The 16,509-nt window shown below is 44.1% G+C and overlaps 2 protein-coding genes across 5 annotated transcripts in view; both read right to left on the reverse strand.

Annotated features, from left to right (window-relative positions):
• LOC110494676 (guanine nucleotide-binding protein G(t) subunit alpha) overlaps nt 1-3,279 on the reverse strand; it is a 29,887-nt gene extending 26,608 nt beyond the window's left edge. Inside the window, exon 1 of the mRNA XM_090206282.1 lies at nt 2,903-3,279. Within this exon, the coding sequence (XP_090062408.1) occupies nt 2,903-3,008 (106 nt within the window). The 5' untranslated portion in view covers nt 3,009-3,279. The remainder of the gene's footprint in view (nt 1-2,902) is intronic.
• A 6,253-nt stretch (nt 3,280-9,532) lies between these two features.
• The window catches only part of LOC110494673 (semaphorin-3F), a 109,909-nt gene continuing 102,932 nt past the window's right edge, over nt 9,533-16,509 (reverse strand). For all 4 annotated transcript variants that reach the window (XM_021569949.3, XM_021569947.3, XM_090206286.1 and 1 more), the window contains 8 exons: nt 15,715-15,859; nt 15,392-15,614; nt 14,528-14,616; nt 14,259-14,300; nt 13,939-14,096; nt 13,654-13,721; nt 13,270-13,403; nt 9,533-13,076 (listed from right to left, as the gene is read on the reverse strand). In XM_021569949.3, coding sequence (XP_021425624.1) covers nt 12,603-13,076; nt 13,270-13,403; nt 13,654-13,721; nt 13,939-14,096; nt 14,259-14,300; nt 14,528-14,616; nt 15,392-15,614; nt 15,715-15,859 — 1,333 coding nt within the window. In that variant the 3' untranslated portion in view covers nt 9,533-12,602. The remainder of the gene's footprint in view (nt 13,077-13,269; nt 13,404-13,653; nt 13,722-13,938; nt 14,097-14,258; nt 14,301-14,527; nt 14,617-15,391; nt 15,615-15,714; nt 15,860-16,509) is intronic.

Consider the following 16,509-nt stretch of genomic DNA (forward strand, 5'->3'; position numbering starts at 1 on the left):
GCTGCCTCTCTACAGCCATCATGGTTATTAGTTGGCCCTGCTGCCCCTCTATTTCCATCATGGTTATTAATTGGCCCTGCTGCCCCTCTATATCCATCATGGTTATTAGTTGAACCTGCTGCCCCTCTACAGCCATCATGGTTATAAATTGGCCCTGCTGCCCCTCTATATCCATCATGGTTATTAGTTGACCCTGATGCCCCTCTATATCCATCATGGTTATTAGTTGAACCTGCTGCCCCTCTACAGCCATCATGGTTATTAGTTGACCCTGCTGCCCTTCTATAGCCATCATAGCTATTAGTTACCCTGCTGCCCCTCCACAGCCATCATGGTTTTTAGTTGGCCCTGCTGCTTCTCTACAGCCATCATGGTTATTAGTTGGCCCTGCTGCCCCTCTATTTCCATCATGGTTATTATTCTCTCCTGCTGCCCTTCTACAGCCATCATGGTTATTAGTTGGCCCTGCTGCACCTCTACAGCCATCATGGTTATTAGTTGACCCTGCTGCCTGTCTACACGCCATCATGGTTATTAGTTGACCCTGCTTCCCCTCTACAGCCATCATGGTTATTAATTGGCCCTGCTGCCCCTCTCCTGCCATCATGGTTATTAGTTGGCCCTGCTGCCCCTCTATTTCCATCATGGTTATTATTCTCTCCTGCTGCCCTTTTACAGCCATCATGGTTATTAGTTGGCCCTGCTGTCCCTCTATTTCCATCATGGTTATTATTCTCTCCTGCTGCCCTTCTACAGCCATCATGGTTATTAGTTGGCCCTGCTGCCCCTCTACAGCCATCATGGTTATTAGTTGACCCTGCTGTCCCTCTACAGCCATCATGGTTATTAGTTGGCCCTGCTGCCCCTCTATTTCCATCATGGTTATTATTCTCTCCTGCTGCCCTTCTACAGCCATCATGGTTATTAGTTGCCCCTGCTGCCCCTCTACAGCCATCATGGTTATTAATTGACCCTGCTGTCCCTCTACAGCCATCATGGTTATTAGTTGACCCTGCTGTCCCTCTTCAACCATCATGGTTATTAGTTGGCCCTGCTGCCCCTCTCCTGCCATCATGGTTATTAGTTGACCCTGCTGCCCCTCTATAGCCATCATGGTTATTAGTTGACCCTGCTGCCCCTCTACAGCCTTTATGCTTATTAGTTGACCCTGCTGTCCCTCTACAGCCATCATGGTTATTAGTTGGCCCTGCTGCCCCTCTACAGCCATCATGGTTATTAGTTGACCCTGCTGCCCCTCTACAGCCATCATGGTTATTAGTTGACCCTGCTGCCCCTCTACAGCCATCATGGTAATTAGTTGACCCTGCTGCCCCTCTACAGTCATCATGGTTATTAGTTGCCAGGGTAACTGCTTATGTAAAAATGAATTTATATAATGAATTTGATTGATTGATCAATGTCAGGGAGAGACACACACTAGCTCAGTCTCTAATAGAGTGTCTATGAGGTATTGAGGCCCCTCAGGGACAGTGTCAATAGACTGCTGTGCTGAATGTTCTTCTGTCAACAGAACCACCTCAATCTACATGTGTTCCATGTGTTCACTACATGGCTATTACAACTCAGGAATCTACAATCAATGTTGTGGTCCTAATCAGGTTTATGATGACATGAAAGTGCTCCCTCCCTCCCTCCCTCCCTCCCTCCCTCCCTCCCTCCCTCCCTCCCTCCCTCCCTCCCTCCCTCCCTCCCTCCCTCCCTCCCTCCCTCCCTCCCTCCCTCCCTCCCTCCCTCCCTCCCTCCCTCCCTCCCTCCCTCCCTCCCTCCCACTGTCTGTCTCCCTCCCACTGTCTGTCTGTCTGTTTGTTTCTCTCTCTCGCACTCTCTCTCTCTCGCTCGTCCCCTAGATACTTGCTAAGACTTAGTTCATAAAGTATTGGTGCAGGGTGTTCAGTTAAGCGTGGATGTTGGGGTCAGTGGAGCTATAATAGGTTTGCATTGGGGTAATTAGGTTAGGGTGTGTGTGCAGTAGTGTGGGGTTAAGACTTCTGTACTGCAACAATTGTTGTTTGAGGATTACCAGGGGCTTGAGCTGAGTAATTACCAAAGTGTTCAGAACAATAGTGTGAAAGCCAGGGGGGATAAGCTACAGCCTCGGGCTCCTGCAGAGTGACCAAGGATGCTTAGCTTCACCGTTGTTGCTAATGCAAAATGTAGTGACTCTGAATATCAGCCTTTTCAGTCAATTTAGCATATGTCGACAAGAGGGTAAATGTATTTGGCATAGTAATTCTATTAGCTTTGACATTTACCTTGATTGATCCCCAATAAAGACAAAATCATTACAAAATAATGAGTTTGCAAGGCTGGTAAAGTCTAAATTACAATCCAATTTGGTTTAGGGCAACTGCATGATTAACAATATAATACGAAGAGACAAGATAACATTGTCTCTGTCTACACACCTGCATTATTCAACACCACAGGAGACTACTATGGACATGATCTTCACATCTCTCTCAAGGTTAAATGACCGAGGACAGAACTATCGCTATCCCTATCCCTCTTAGGATAAAAGGTGTGATCTAGAACCTAAAAGGGTATCCTGTGGGGACAACCGAAGAACCCTTTTGGAACCCTTTTTTTCTAAGAGTATAGTAGAGTCTACTCAGCAATATAAACATGGGATTACACACTTAGTGTCAAAAGGTTGCTTTTAAGAAAGAAACCTTTTCACGTTCTATAAAATACTAAGGAAGCCATCCCGAGCAACAGACCAGATAAGACTCAATCACTGGACAGTCACATAGGGCCTTAGAGCCTATGACTCATTTAGTGCATAGTCTGGATACCAGGTTATGATGAGGCACCCCATAGACCACCCTCCACACAGGCCCTTCCCCAGAGCAGAGGACCAGAGGGCCAGACAGGCAGACATTACCCAGAAGCAGCAGCTTGACTGTCCTGGCGTCCTTCTCTGCGTCCTCCTTGAGTTTCTTCTCAAGTTCTTTGGAGTGCTTGTCCTCTGCGCTCGCTCCGGCCCCCATGCTCACACCCCGGATTCAGCTCAAAACCAAAGAAAAGGGGAAAACCGTCCTAGCTGATCACCTAGAGGGCCGACTGGTGTTGTAAACTACGCAGATGCCACGTCAACTGCTTTTAACGAACACCGGAGAGGAAAATGATTGAGTGTTTTCAAGTCTTAGAGAAGATTTTAGGCATCCTCTGTCCACCTGATCAGGGATGGCCAATAGGGCACAAGGACAGAAGACTCCTGGGGCAGGGGGAACGAGATGCAGGGGTACATGGCGTATGAGTGACCTAACCTTTTTAAGGTTGAGGTTTAGGAGGACTTTGCTGTGCTCAGCGGAAGATGCACATCGGCTCAAGTACTTATCTGGCCTCAGCTGGCTTGATAAGAGTGAGGGAGGTAGAAAGACATCTTCATCTTCATCCTCTGGCCTATGTTCCATGAGGAGTAAAATACCTTAGTGAGTAGTAAGTAAGTGAGGTAGAAAGAGGTTAGGGGTGAGAGCTCTCACACAAAGAGGAAACAAGGTATACAGTTGATCAGTGTACAATGAATCATGCTATTGCTTGTCAATGAGAAGCTCACCTATAGTTCCCATTGTTCTACAGAACACTGGTCTACAGCAGGGCAGAGGTAGTTACTGCTGTGGACTTCATTGTCTAACTCTTAGAGACTCACTCTATTTGAAGTGTGCCTCTCATGGCAAAGCTGATGTCACCTTATAATGAAAAAGACTACACAGACTACAACATACAGTGCCTTCGGAAGGTATTCAGACCCCTACTTTTTGTTAAAATATAGCCTCATTCTAAAATTGATTAAATAGTTTTTTCTCCTCACCAATCTACACACAATACCCCATAATGACAAAGAAAAAAAGGGTTTTAGAAATGTTTGCTAATATACAGTATATATATATATATATATAAAAAAATAAAAACACTGAAATATCACATTTACAAAAGTATTCAGACCCTTTACTCAGTACTTTGTTGAAGAACCTTTGGCAGCTATTACAGCCTCGAGTCTTCTTGGGTATGACGCTACAAGCTTGGCACAGCTGTATTTGGGGAGTTTCACCCATTCTTCTCTGCAGATCCTCTCAAGCTTTGTCAGGTTGGATGGGGAGCATTGCTGCACAGCTATTTTCAGGTCTCTCCTGAGATGTTTGATCGGGTTCAAGTCCGGACTCTGGTTGGGCCACCCAAGGACATTCAGAGACTTGTCCTGAAGCCACTCCTGAGTTGTCTTGGCTGTGTGCTTATGCTCGTTGTCCTGTTGGAAGGTGAACCATTGCTCCAGTCTGACGTCCTGAGCACTCTGGAGCAGTTTTTCATCAAGGATCTCTCCGTACTTTTCTCCGTTCATCTTTCCCTCGATCCTCATTAGTCTCCCAGTCCCTGCCACTGAAAAACATCCCTATGGCAAGATGCTGCCACCACCATTCTTCACCGTAGGGATGGTGCCAGGTTTCCTTCAGACGTGATGCTTGGCATTCAGGCCAAAGCGTTCAATCTTGATTTCATCAGACCAGAGAATCTTGTTTCTCATGGTCTGAGAGTCTTTAAGTACTGTCATGTGCCTTTTACTTCCTTCTGGCCACTCTACCATAAAGGCCTGATTGGTGGAGTGCTGCAGAGATGGTTGTCCTTCTGGAAGGAACTCCTATCTCCACAGAGGAACTCTAGAGCTCTGTCAGAGTGACCACTGGGTTTTTGGTCACCTCCCTGACCAAGACCCTTCTACCCCAATTTCTCAGTTTGGCTTGGTTTATGCTCTGAGATGTTCTTCCAAATCAATACAGTTTACCACAGGTGGACTCCAATCAAGTTGTAGAAACAGCTCAAGGATGATTAATGGAAACAGGATGCACCTGAGCTCAATTTCGAGTCTCATAGCAAAGGGTCTCAATACTTATGTATATAAGGTTTTTCTGGTTTTAATTTTCAATAAATTTGTACAAATTTAAAATTTAAAAAACTGTTTTCTCTTAGTCATTATGCGTAGATTGCTTAGGATAATTCAAAAATTTTTTAGAATAAATGTTGGGGACAGCAAGGAGTAATTTAACAAAATGTAGAAAATGATGGCTTCCCGAAGACACTGTACATTACTCAGCTCACACTTGTGGAACACACTGAGGATACTGTATACTCAGGGTTATTCTAGGTCCAAAGAAACAAAGAGATATTCTGTTGAATCTGACAATTAATCTTGATGGTTGTGCAGTTGTCTCAAATAAAACGGTGAAGGACCTCGGCATTACTCTGGACCCTGATCTCTTTTTTGATGAACATATCAAGACTGTTTCAAGGACAGCTTTTTTCCATCTATGTAACATTGCAAAAATCTGAAATTGTCTGTCCAAAAATGATGCAGAAAAATTCATCCATACTTTTGTCACTTCTAGGTTAGACTACTGCAATGCTCTACTTTCCAGCTACCCGGATAAAGCACTAAATAAACTTCAGTTAGTGCTAAATACGGCTGCTAGAATCCTGACTAGAACCAACATTTTTTATCATATTACTGCTAGCCTCCCTACACTGGCTTCCTGTCAAGGCAAGGGCTGATTTCAAGGTTTTACTGCTAACTTACATTACATGGGCTTGCTCCTACTTATCTTTCCGATTTGGTCCTACCGTACATACCTACACGTACGCTACGGTCACAAGACGCAAGCCTCCTAATTGTCCCTAGAATTTCTAAGCAAACAGCTGGAGGCAGGGCTTTCTCCTATAGAGCTCCATTTTTATGGAATGGTCTGCCTACCCATGTGAGAGATGCAGACTCGGTCTCAACCTTTAAGTCTTTATTGAAGACTCATCTCTTCAGTAGGTCATATGATTGAGGAGTGTGAAGGTGAACGGAAAGGCACTGGAGCAACGAACAGGCTGTCTCTGCCTGGCCGGGTTCCCCTCTCTCCACTGGGATTCTCTGCCTCTAACCCTATTACAGGGGCTGAGTCACTGGCTTACTGGTGCTCTTCCATGCCGTCCCTAGGAGGGGTGCGTCACTTGAGTGGGTTGAGTCACTGACGTAGTCTTCCTGTCTGGGTTGGTGCCCCCCCTTGGGTTGTGCCGTGGCGGAGATCTTTGTGGGCTATACTCGGCCTTGTCTCAGGATGGTAAGTTGGTGGTTAAAGATATCCCTCTAGTGGTGTGGGGGCTGTGCTTTGGAAAAGTGGGTGGGGTTATATCCTGCCTGTTTGGCCCTGTCCGGGGGTATCATCGTGTGGGGCCACAGTGTCTCCTGACCCCTCCTGTCTCAGCCTCCAGTATTTATGCTGCAGTAAATTATGTGTCAGGGGGCTAGGGTCAGTCTGTTATATCTAGTATTTCTCTTGTCTTATCCGGTGTCCTGTGTGAATTTAAGTATGCTCTCTCTAATTCTCTCTTTCTTTCTTTCTCTCTCTCGGAGGACCTGAGCCCTAGGACCATGCCTCAGGACTACCTGGCTCCTTGCTGTCCCCAGTCCACCTGGCCGTGCTGCTGCTCCAGTTTCAACTGTTCTGCCTGAGGATATTTAACACTGACCTGTTCACCGGATGTGCTACCTGTCCCAGACCTGCTGTTTTCAACTCTCTAGAGACAGCAGGAGCGGTAGAGATACTCTCAATGATCGGCTATGAAAAGCCAACTGACATTTACTCCTAAGGTGCTGACCTGTTGCACCCTCGACAACTACTGTGATTAATATTATTTGACCATGCTGGTCATTTATTAATATTTGAACATCTTGGCCATGTTCTGTTATAATCTCCACCCGGCACAGCCAGAAGAGGACTGGCCACCCCTCATAGCCTGGTTCCTCTCTAGGATTCTTCCTAGGTTTTTGCCTTTCTAGGGAGTTTTTCCTAGCCACCGTGCTTCTACACCTGCATTGCTTGCTGTTTGAGGTTTTAGGATGGGTTTCTGTACAGCACTTTGAGATATCAGCTGATGTAAGATATAAATACATTTGATTTGATTTGATTTGGTTGTGGAGTTCTCAGGGTTGTTTTTGAAACCAGTGGACAGCCAGTAATCTGTTACATGTAAGGGATTACAAAAAACAAAAAAACGGTAACTGTAATCCGCTATGTTACCAGCAAAAAATATTGTAATCAGATTACAGATACTTTTGAAAAACTAGATGATTACTTTGAGAATTACTTTTAAATCCAGAAAGGATGTTTGCGCAAACAAATATTTTACACTTCTCTGTTTTCTCATTGACATTCAAATCAGCATTGAAAAAAGGCACAAGTTTAAGTTTGTTCACCTGAGCGAGTCTGACCACAAGTCAGAGACCACTATGATGACACACCAAATGTGTTTGATGGGTCACGGGAAAGGTGCAGGACTAGGCGGACTATGTCTTCCAACGGTGCAACTGCTGTCGGCATTCAAAGATTATCCAACTTGAATAAACACTTGGAGGTAAGGATGACAGCAGTGGTGTAGTTTACGGATTGTGGTTGTTGTGGATGGCTGTTCACAAATCTAAATGTGTATTTGAACCCAATAATGGTTGAATTCAAGAAGTTTAAGATGCCTAGCAATCATTGTTTTTGAAACCAGTGGACAGCCAGTGAAAAATGTGCTCTTGCAACAGCTGCATAGTGTGGTTCCCAGCCTATGAGCAATAAAAGCCCCACATTTATTCCAATCTAATTCATGCTGATAAAAAAACAAATCCATTGGCCTAATGGACACATGTTCAAACTCTCACACCTTTGATAGACTTAAAGGGGCAATCTGTAGTTGCTACATCCATTTCTGGACTTATATATACAGTACCAGTCAGAAGTTTGGACACACCTACTCATTCCAGGGTTTTTCTTTATTTTGACTATTTTCTACATTGTAGAATAATAGTGAAGACATCAAAACTATGAAATGACGCATATGGAATCATGTAGTAACCAGAAAAGTGTTAAACAAATCCAAATATATTTTACACTTGAAATTCTTCAAGGAGCCACCCTTTGCATTGATAACAGCTTTGCACAGTCTTGGCATTCTCTCAACCAGCTTTGTGAGGTTGTCACTGGGAATGCATTTCAATTAACAGGTGTGCCTTGTTAAAAGTTAATTTGTGGAATTTATTTCCTTCTTAATGTAGAATAATAGCGGTATTTTACCACTGTTACTCTACAATGTAGCAAATAGTAAAAATAAAGAAAGACCCTGGAATGAGTAGGTGTGTCCAAACTATTGACTGGCACTGTAATATAAAATAATATAACTGAAGAATATAATATAACTTATCGCACCCCATCAGAACCATAAATATAAGCTTGTTCTTCTCCAATGTTTGTAAACATGGCAAATGTAAACAAACACTGTATAGCCTCATAACATGGTTAAAACAATCATTTTGATATGATGAAGATCAGTCCTTGCATCCACAGCTCTGTCTATTAATCTGAGAGTGATTACATTTCTCCAGGTCAATCCCTCAGCTTTTTACCAAAACAGAGGTGGGGCGACCATTTTGTTATTGTTTCATCTGTGGATTTGCCCTTTAAACAGCTCCATATTAAGATATCAAAGTGTCACCAACAAAAAGGTAAACAATAGGCCTATAACAAATGCAGCATGTGGCATTCATTTTTCACATATAAATAGCCCTTTTCAGTAGTGCTCAAAGCCTGCCATTCCATGAGCGCAGCATTTATTTTCCAACTCGAATCAATGAGCCCAATCAGTCCTCCATGACAACAAAATCATAATCAACAGAGTAGAGCTGGCTAATAAGTCCTTACTTTTGGGGTTATGCTCAGGTAAAACAATTTGGCTAATCTATACTTCCATATTTCCAAGTCCTATTCTTGAAGATCAAGGGGTATTCATTAGAATGACTGGAATTTTGATAGACTTTGGTTTTTAATATAAATATATAATTATTATATATTATTATTATTGTTATATGTAGTAGAAAGCGATGGGTTTGAAGAAACCTACATAACCAACCCATAAAGTAAAATTTAAAAATCCATATACGGCCAGCTATGTAAACTTGAACATTGATTTATCCTGCAATAGATGTTTGTCTTCTTCCAAATCCTCTTAAAAGGAAAGTGATATAAAAATGACTGAATGTAATCAGATTACTTAACTGAGTTTGGGTAATCCAAAAGTTACATGACTGATTACAATTTGACAGGTAACTAGTAACTGTAATGGATTACATTTAGAAAGTAACCTACCCAACTCTAGACTGAGGGGTGTGATCTCAAAGGTACTTACAGGGCTTTAGTTTCACCTGACAGATCTCATTGACCTCAATCTGAAGATGGTAACAAAACCTAATCCACAGTGTGTCCTCTGAGAGATGGAAGAAGGACAACTCCAGCACTCAGCTTTCGTAAATTGTAAGAACCACTAAACAAATTAGGATCAGTTGACGCAAAAAAGGGTTGAGGCCAGTGCATGAGACCCGAAACCTGTCTATGTGACCTTACTGTACTGTATATACACTGAATAAAAATATGAATGCAACATGTAAAGTGTTGGTCCCATGTTTTATGAGCTGAAATAAAAGATCCCAGAAATATTCTGTATGCACAAAAAGTTTATTTCTCTCAAATGTTGTGCACAAATTTGTTGACATCCCTGTTAGTGAGCATTTCTCCTTTGCCAAGATAATCCATCCACCTGGCAGCTGTAGCATATCAAGAAGATGATTAAACAGTATGATCATTACACAGGTGCACCTTGTGCTGGGAACAATAAAAGGTCACTCTGAAATGTGCAGTTTTGTCACACAACACAGTGCCACAGATGTCTCAAATTTTGAGGGAGCGTGCAATTGACATGGTGACTGCAGAAATGTCCAGCAGAGCTGTGCCAGACAATTTAATGTTAATTTCTCTACCAAAAATCCGCCTCCAACGTCGTTTTAGAGAATTTTGCAGTACGGCCTCACAACCACAGACTACGTGTATGGCATCATGTGGGCATGTGGTTTGCTCATGTCAACATTATGAAGAGTGCGCCCCATGGTGGCGGTGGGGTTATGTGCAGGCATAAACTACGGACAACGAACACAATTGGATTTATCGATGGTAATTTGAATGCACAGAGATGCCATGGCGAGATCTTGAGGCCCATTGCGAAGCTTTTTTTTATGTATCTATGAGCAACAGATGCATATCTATATTCCCAGTCATGTGAAATTCATAGACTAAGGCCTAAGGAATTTATTTTAATTGACTGATTTCTTTATATGAACTGTAACTCAGTAAAATCTTAGAAATTGTTGCACGTTGCATTTATATTTTTGTCCAGTATCGTTATCCATGCACCATATGAATATAAAAATGATTTCTGTTTTTATAAAATATAGAGCTTTAATTTATTAGTCAGCAACATCAATGAGAAAGGAGAAATAGTTGTTTACACAAATCATTACAATAACATCAACTGTGCTTTATGTCATACTAAGTGATTTTTCCTAAATAACCCATACCAAAAATTTGCCAAAGATGCATATATTTGAAATATGCAACAACAACAAAAAACTTTTTGGAAAGAAAGAGGGAGCGAGAGAGAGAGAGAGAGGATGAGAGAGAGAAGAAGAGCGAAAGGAAAAGGAAGAGTGAAAGGAAGAGAACGAGAGAAAGAGAGAGGTAAATAGAGAAAGAGAGAGGAGAGAGGTAAAGAGAGAAAGAGAGACGAGAGAGGTAAATAGAGAAAGAGAGAGGACAGAGGTAAAGAGAGAGAGAGAGAAGGAGAGCTAAAGAGACAAAGGGGCCTCTGTGTGTTGAATATTCCCCCACTAGGGTATGACTCCATCTGCCTTTCCATCCACTGACATCCACAGCATAGCATTTTGGACGAATATCATATACAGTACATAATACATTTCATGCACACAATGAAAAGCCACCGTCCCAAAGAGTTTGGTATGTGTTTTCCTGTGGTCAAGAGCAGATCATTCTAGTGGCTGTAGCTATATACATAGAGTTGTACATGGAGACGGAGTCATTTTCATGCAGAATACCATCAACAACGGCGATTCAGAGAAGTTGAATAAACTCTTTAGTGAGAGTTGTGTAACATTTACCTTCTGTAGGAGATGGACAACAGCTCTGACAAACCTATAGTAACCCTCTCCAACATGTTACACTTTCATTTTTAAAACAGTCTTTGCACACTTTCCCTTTAGTGACTTCCATGGACTAACCATTGTCTTACGTCAGGTGGCGTCACTCCTACGCTCGTCCCTCAACTGCCAATCAGTGAAGGCAAAATTGTTGCGCTATCTGACGTAAAACAATGTGGACTAAGGGTATATATATTACAAGGAGAGCTGCGATATTGGAGACTACATGGCAGGATTGGAGGAGTTTAGAAATGTTTAGCACAATTCATATGAAACAACTGACCTCATAAGGAGAATAGGTATAGGCTGGAATGCAAACCAGTATACTTATGGATTAGTTTGGAGACTAAGAGATTTCTTTATCTCTTGTAGTAATTGTGCAAAATCAAATTGTCACAAATTATGTAGCGGCCTGCTTGAAACTCTAATCTCAATTGAACAATGGTGTACAAAGAAAAGTCAATGTGATTTCTATCCCATCCCCCAAAGCGCTTATTTTAACTATCACAGCCTCAAGGGTACAACATTGAGATGTCATATTTACATATACTACATATACACACAAAAAGTCCACAGCAACTAGTTCTGGAAGAGACTGGCAATATCAATGTAAATATAACAAATGGGTTTGAAAGAAAGCCAGATTGGACCACAGAACACACAGGCACCCCTCATCAGCTTCTGGAAGAGTAGAAAATACTTTAGGGAATTTGGGGTCAAGTCTTGTTTCACCCCTGTTAGGTCAGTTAGGCTGGCTAAGGAAGAGGAGGGCATCATTTCCCACAAGGCCTTTCACTCTCGTGTCTGTCTGTGGCCGTGGGACAAACTCAAAGCTGCAGCCTCGTATCGGCATTTTCTCATCTATCTGTGTGTCCAATGAAGTGCCTTGAAGTGACATCCTTATAGTTCATTGGCTGTGGGAATCAACTGTCCATCATGTCTTTGGGGGAGGTTCATCACACATCAGTGATCTGACTCCTCCCACCTCAGACTGCATACTGCCAGCAGTGGAATGATCCAACACGGAGCCAAATTAACAAAATCTTTTTGAAAACATTCTTATCAGTCCATTCAGCTGTAGATATTTACACTTTCAAATGTCCTTTCGATGTGTTGCTGTGCTTCATCCAAAATACAGAACATAAAGATTTTTTGCAATGTAATAACACCATTTGTAATAAACAATAACACTACCAACAATAATATCATTATAATAACAATCAGATTTGCACAAAAAAGCCTTGTTTTCTATTTAAGTACAAAGAAATCCACAGAATCTTACTATGTACAACCTACAATAAATACTGTGTATCTTTTTAACAGTTAAGAAGAACCTGTTTGTTGTTTGCTTGTAGTGGTTTCTCTTTCTTATCGCTATTGATCATTACTTTTTTTAATCCTTTGATTGAAGTCTTTCCCATTTCTGGAGGGTTGTGCAGAGAGGGAGAGAGCAGATGGGACAAGGGGTCGGGGGTCGGGTGTTGGGGTAGTGTGTGGCCTGTGGTATAAGCCTACGGCCTCATGTTTCGGCTGGGGTGGTGTGCTCATCGTCATCGTCCTCACGCTCATCCTCATCGTCATGATGCCGGCGGTTGCGGGGCTTCTTCTGCTCTTTCAGCTCCTTCAGTTCCTTGGCCTTGCCAACGGCCAGCATGGGGTCCCCCGGACTGCCCTCTCCCAGCTGCCAGTAGTCTTGACAGTACTGGTTGATCAGGCCCATCTCTGGCTGGCTCAGGATGGTCAGCAGGTCCTTGTACTGACCCGCACTGGGGGTCCAAGGGCTGGTCTGGAGGTGTGGCAGGGCTGGGCTGCCTGTCTCTACCAGGATGCTGTTGACCGTGCGGCTGGACAGGACCACCAGCTGTAGCTTGACCAGCGTGTGTTTGAAGTTCTTCTCTGTGGCTGTGCACTGGTAGACGCCGCTGTCTGATGACTGGAGGGAACGCAGCAGCAAACCCTGCTCTGTCTTTAGTGTCCGGCCCTCAGAGCGGATCTGACAGTAGGGAGATATCATTCATTTATCATTGCATTCATTCAGCAATCATTTTCCATAAACAGCAGGCCATATTGTTAAATAATAAAGTAGTCATTTGTCTGATTATCAGCCTGTTTCGAAGGCAGGCTGTATAAGAGTCAATACAGTAGAGTACAGTACAGCTGCAGTGGGATGAGAGTTCCTGACTCACCTCTTTCTTCCTGTCGCTGTTCTCCCTCTGCAGGTGCCATTTGAGAGACACATGAGGGGACCTGGCCTGACACTCCAGGAACGTAGTGCTGCCCTCCACCCCATACTGCACCATCTCCAGCGTGTTCTTATTGGCTGCAGCAAAGCATAAGCATCATGCATGTATATTTCCTCAGACCAAATCAGTCAATTACTGCTCAACAGTTAGTGAAGTAGCACAGTAGTGGAATTGACAAAATCATGTCCTCTGTCAAAATTACATTCCCCTTTCACAATATTATACACATGTGATGTTATTGGATACTGCTGCTGTCACACTGAATGGTAACCTCAGTGCTGTTAGAGTGTCTATTTGAGGTACGTTAGAGTGTTCTTGTCAGCTCACCATTGGAGTTATAGCCTCTGCACTGGCGGATTGGGTTGCCATACTTTACATCCTGTCGACGGCTGCGCCTAGAGGGGTCAGATCAACATTCCCCAAAAATAAAGAGGTTAACTACAAAACGTTCTACAAACTGCAAGTCTGCAGTAAATGTCAAAATATAATTAAAGAGGGGTGTGTAGAGACAATGTTGAGAGAACATTGTATTGGCATTTGGCAAAGGTTCCTGACCCTAAACATGAGCAACACACAGACAAAGACACACACACACACTCTGTTGGTACTCACCTCTTCTGCGAGGCGGAGTAGCGGGTACAGGACTTTCCGTCCCAGGCGCAGTAGGGGTCCCGGGCCAGGCAGCAGTCAGCACACACCTCACCGTACACGTCACAGCGATGGAGGGCCAGGTGGGTCACACCCAACACTGAGCCCACATACAGCTGTTGCTGTAGGGAGGAATAGAGACCAATTGGAAAATGTCGGCGTAGCATCATCCAGACTTCAGCATTCACTGTTTAAGCTCTGCAGTGATTTATGTGATATTTTATAGGAAGACAATTCTGAATGTGTGTGCACTGAACCATCAGACTGTGGAATGTTAAACTTACCCTTTTGGAGGAAATCTTCATGGTGGTTATGGGAGTTGGCACCTGAAATGTAAGGGATAGAAGCCGATCTTAATAAGAGAAGAATAAAAGTTGGAACGATGTCCTACAGAATAAATGTTTCTTACATGAGGAATGAGTTGACAAAAATGGAAAGATACTACTGAGAGAGAGAGGTAAAATAAGGAGAGAGCGAGAACATGAAAGAGAAAGAGAGGGAAATGTAGGGGGAGAGAGAGGAAGAACAGGAGAAGAGAGAAAGAGAGACTCACCCTGAACACCTCCACCTCCTCTAGCACCAGCTCTTCAGTCTGCAGGTCATCTCTGGGCAGGACAATTACCTTCTGAACCGTCCCCCTGTCTGAAGACCCAGAGGAGTGATCAGGTTAACCTCTAGGAGTGATCATGTTAACCTCTACTCCAGACCAGACCCAGGGGAGTGATTATGTTAACCTCTACTCCAGACCAGACCCAGAGGAGTGATCATGTTAACCTCTACTCATGACCAGACCCTGAGGAGTGATCAGGTTAATCTCTACTCCAGACCAGATCCAGAGGAGTGATCATGTTAACCTCTACTCCAGAGCAGACCCAGAGGAGTGATCAGATTAACCTCTACTCCAGACCAGATCCAGAGGAGTGATCAGGTTAACCTCTACCCTACTCTAGACTCAGAGGATCAGGTTCTACTCTACTCAAATGTCATGAGGAAGATAGGGGAATAGGAGTATAGGAGGATCCCCCCGGTCTTGTACAGTGGTCTACAGGAGCCATTCATCACCAGGCTGAGTGAGCACAGTACAGTCATCAACTGTAGGGTCTTCCAGCTCCCACCATCTGATCCACACCATAATTTACGGCCATAGGGACATGCTGTGTGAAGTACTGCCAGACGATGACCAGGGTAGTATTACCGTACATTCAAACAAATTACAGTAACTCCACCCTTTCCATAAAAATAGTACTGTAGACTGTGTTCTTTCGTCTTTGAGAAGACAAGCACTTTGACCAAAATTCTAACAAAATACTTTCCCCAAATTATAGTTTTTTTTTCTGAATCTATCACAGTTGTGAACACACACTTACAATAACAAGACTATCAAATCAATCAGCAGGCAGGGACTCAGCGCACTGACCTGTCCCCAGGAATAGGACCTCATAGCTCCCATCGGCAGCAGCCACCTGGTCCACGGTGATGGTGGTAAACTCATAGTCCACGTTGTTCCGGACCACCAGGGGGCGCTTGTGTATTGGGTACACAGTGTTGTACATGGTGGGGTGGTTCCGCATGAAGTTAATCACCTCGTCTGGGTAATCCTTAGTGGACTTCATGTTGGGGGTGAACGTACCTCCGGGACACTGGGTTTAGAAAGAGAGCAGAACCAGCCATGTTAAATGTGGTCATTTATTGAATTAATGAATATGTGTGTTTGTTTATCACCCTCAGCACGTCACTCACCGTCCCAGGCCGAGGGTAGGGGATCTTCCCAGTGTAGGCCATCCACTGGTAGTTGGGCCCCTCCTTGTGAGCATAGGGTCCATTAAAGACCTGACGGATGTCAGCCATGGAGTAGACACACACTGCTGAGCCCTTAAACACGGATCTGGAAGGGAGAGGTAAAGGGATGAGGAGGCTCAGAAACACTAAAGGGAACAGCTTTAGGAGACATGGGATTACGACTCACTTTCTGAGAAATTAGCTACATTCTCCCTCGCATCACATGTTCTCTCATAGACATAAGGCAGGCATACTCCAACACTATGATGACGCACAAACACTCTCAACCACAGACAAGCTGTCTGACACACTCCCAATCAAAGATCCACACACAGCCAAGCTAAACATCAGAGAGACAGCAGCACAGCACAGCACACACCACCACAGCACACCCCACCATAGCACAGCACACCACAGCACACCCCACCACATCACAGCACACTCCACCACAGCACAGCACAGCACACCCCACAACAGCACAGCAAACCCCACCACAGCACACCCCACCACAGCACAGCACACCCCACCAGAGCAAAGCACACCCCACAGCACACCCCACCACAGCACACCCCACCAGAGCAAAGCACACCATAGCACACCCCACCACAGCACAGCACACCCCACCACAGCACACCCCACCACAGCACACCCCACCACAGCACACCACATCCCACCACAGCACACCACATCCCACCACACCACATCCCACCACACCCCACCACAGCACAGCACACCACAGCACACCACACCAGAGCA

The sequence above is a fragment of the Oncorhynchus mykiss genome, chromosome 17, assembly GCF_057628025.1.
Source record: "Oncorhynchus mykiss isolate SJ-2025 chromosome 17, ASM5762802v1, whole genome shotgun sequence".
Taxonomy (NCBI): Eukaryota; Metazoa; Chordata; class Actinopteri; order Salmoniformes; family Salmonidae; genus Oncorhynchus; species Oncorhynchus mykiss.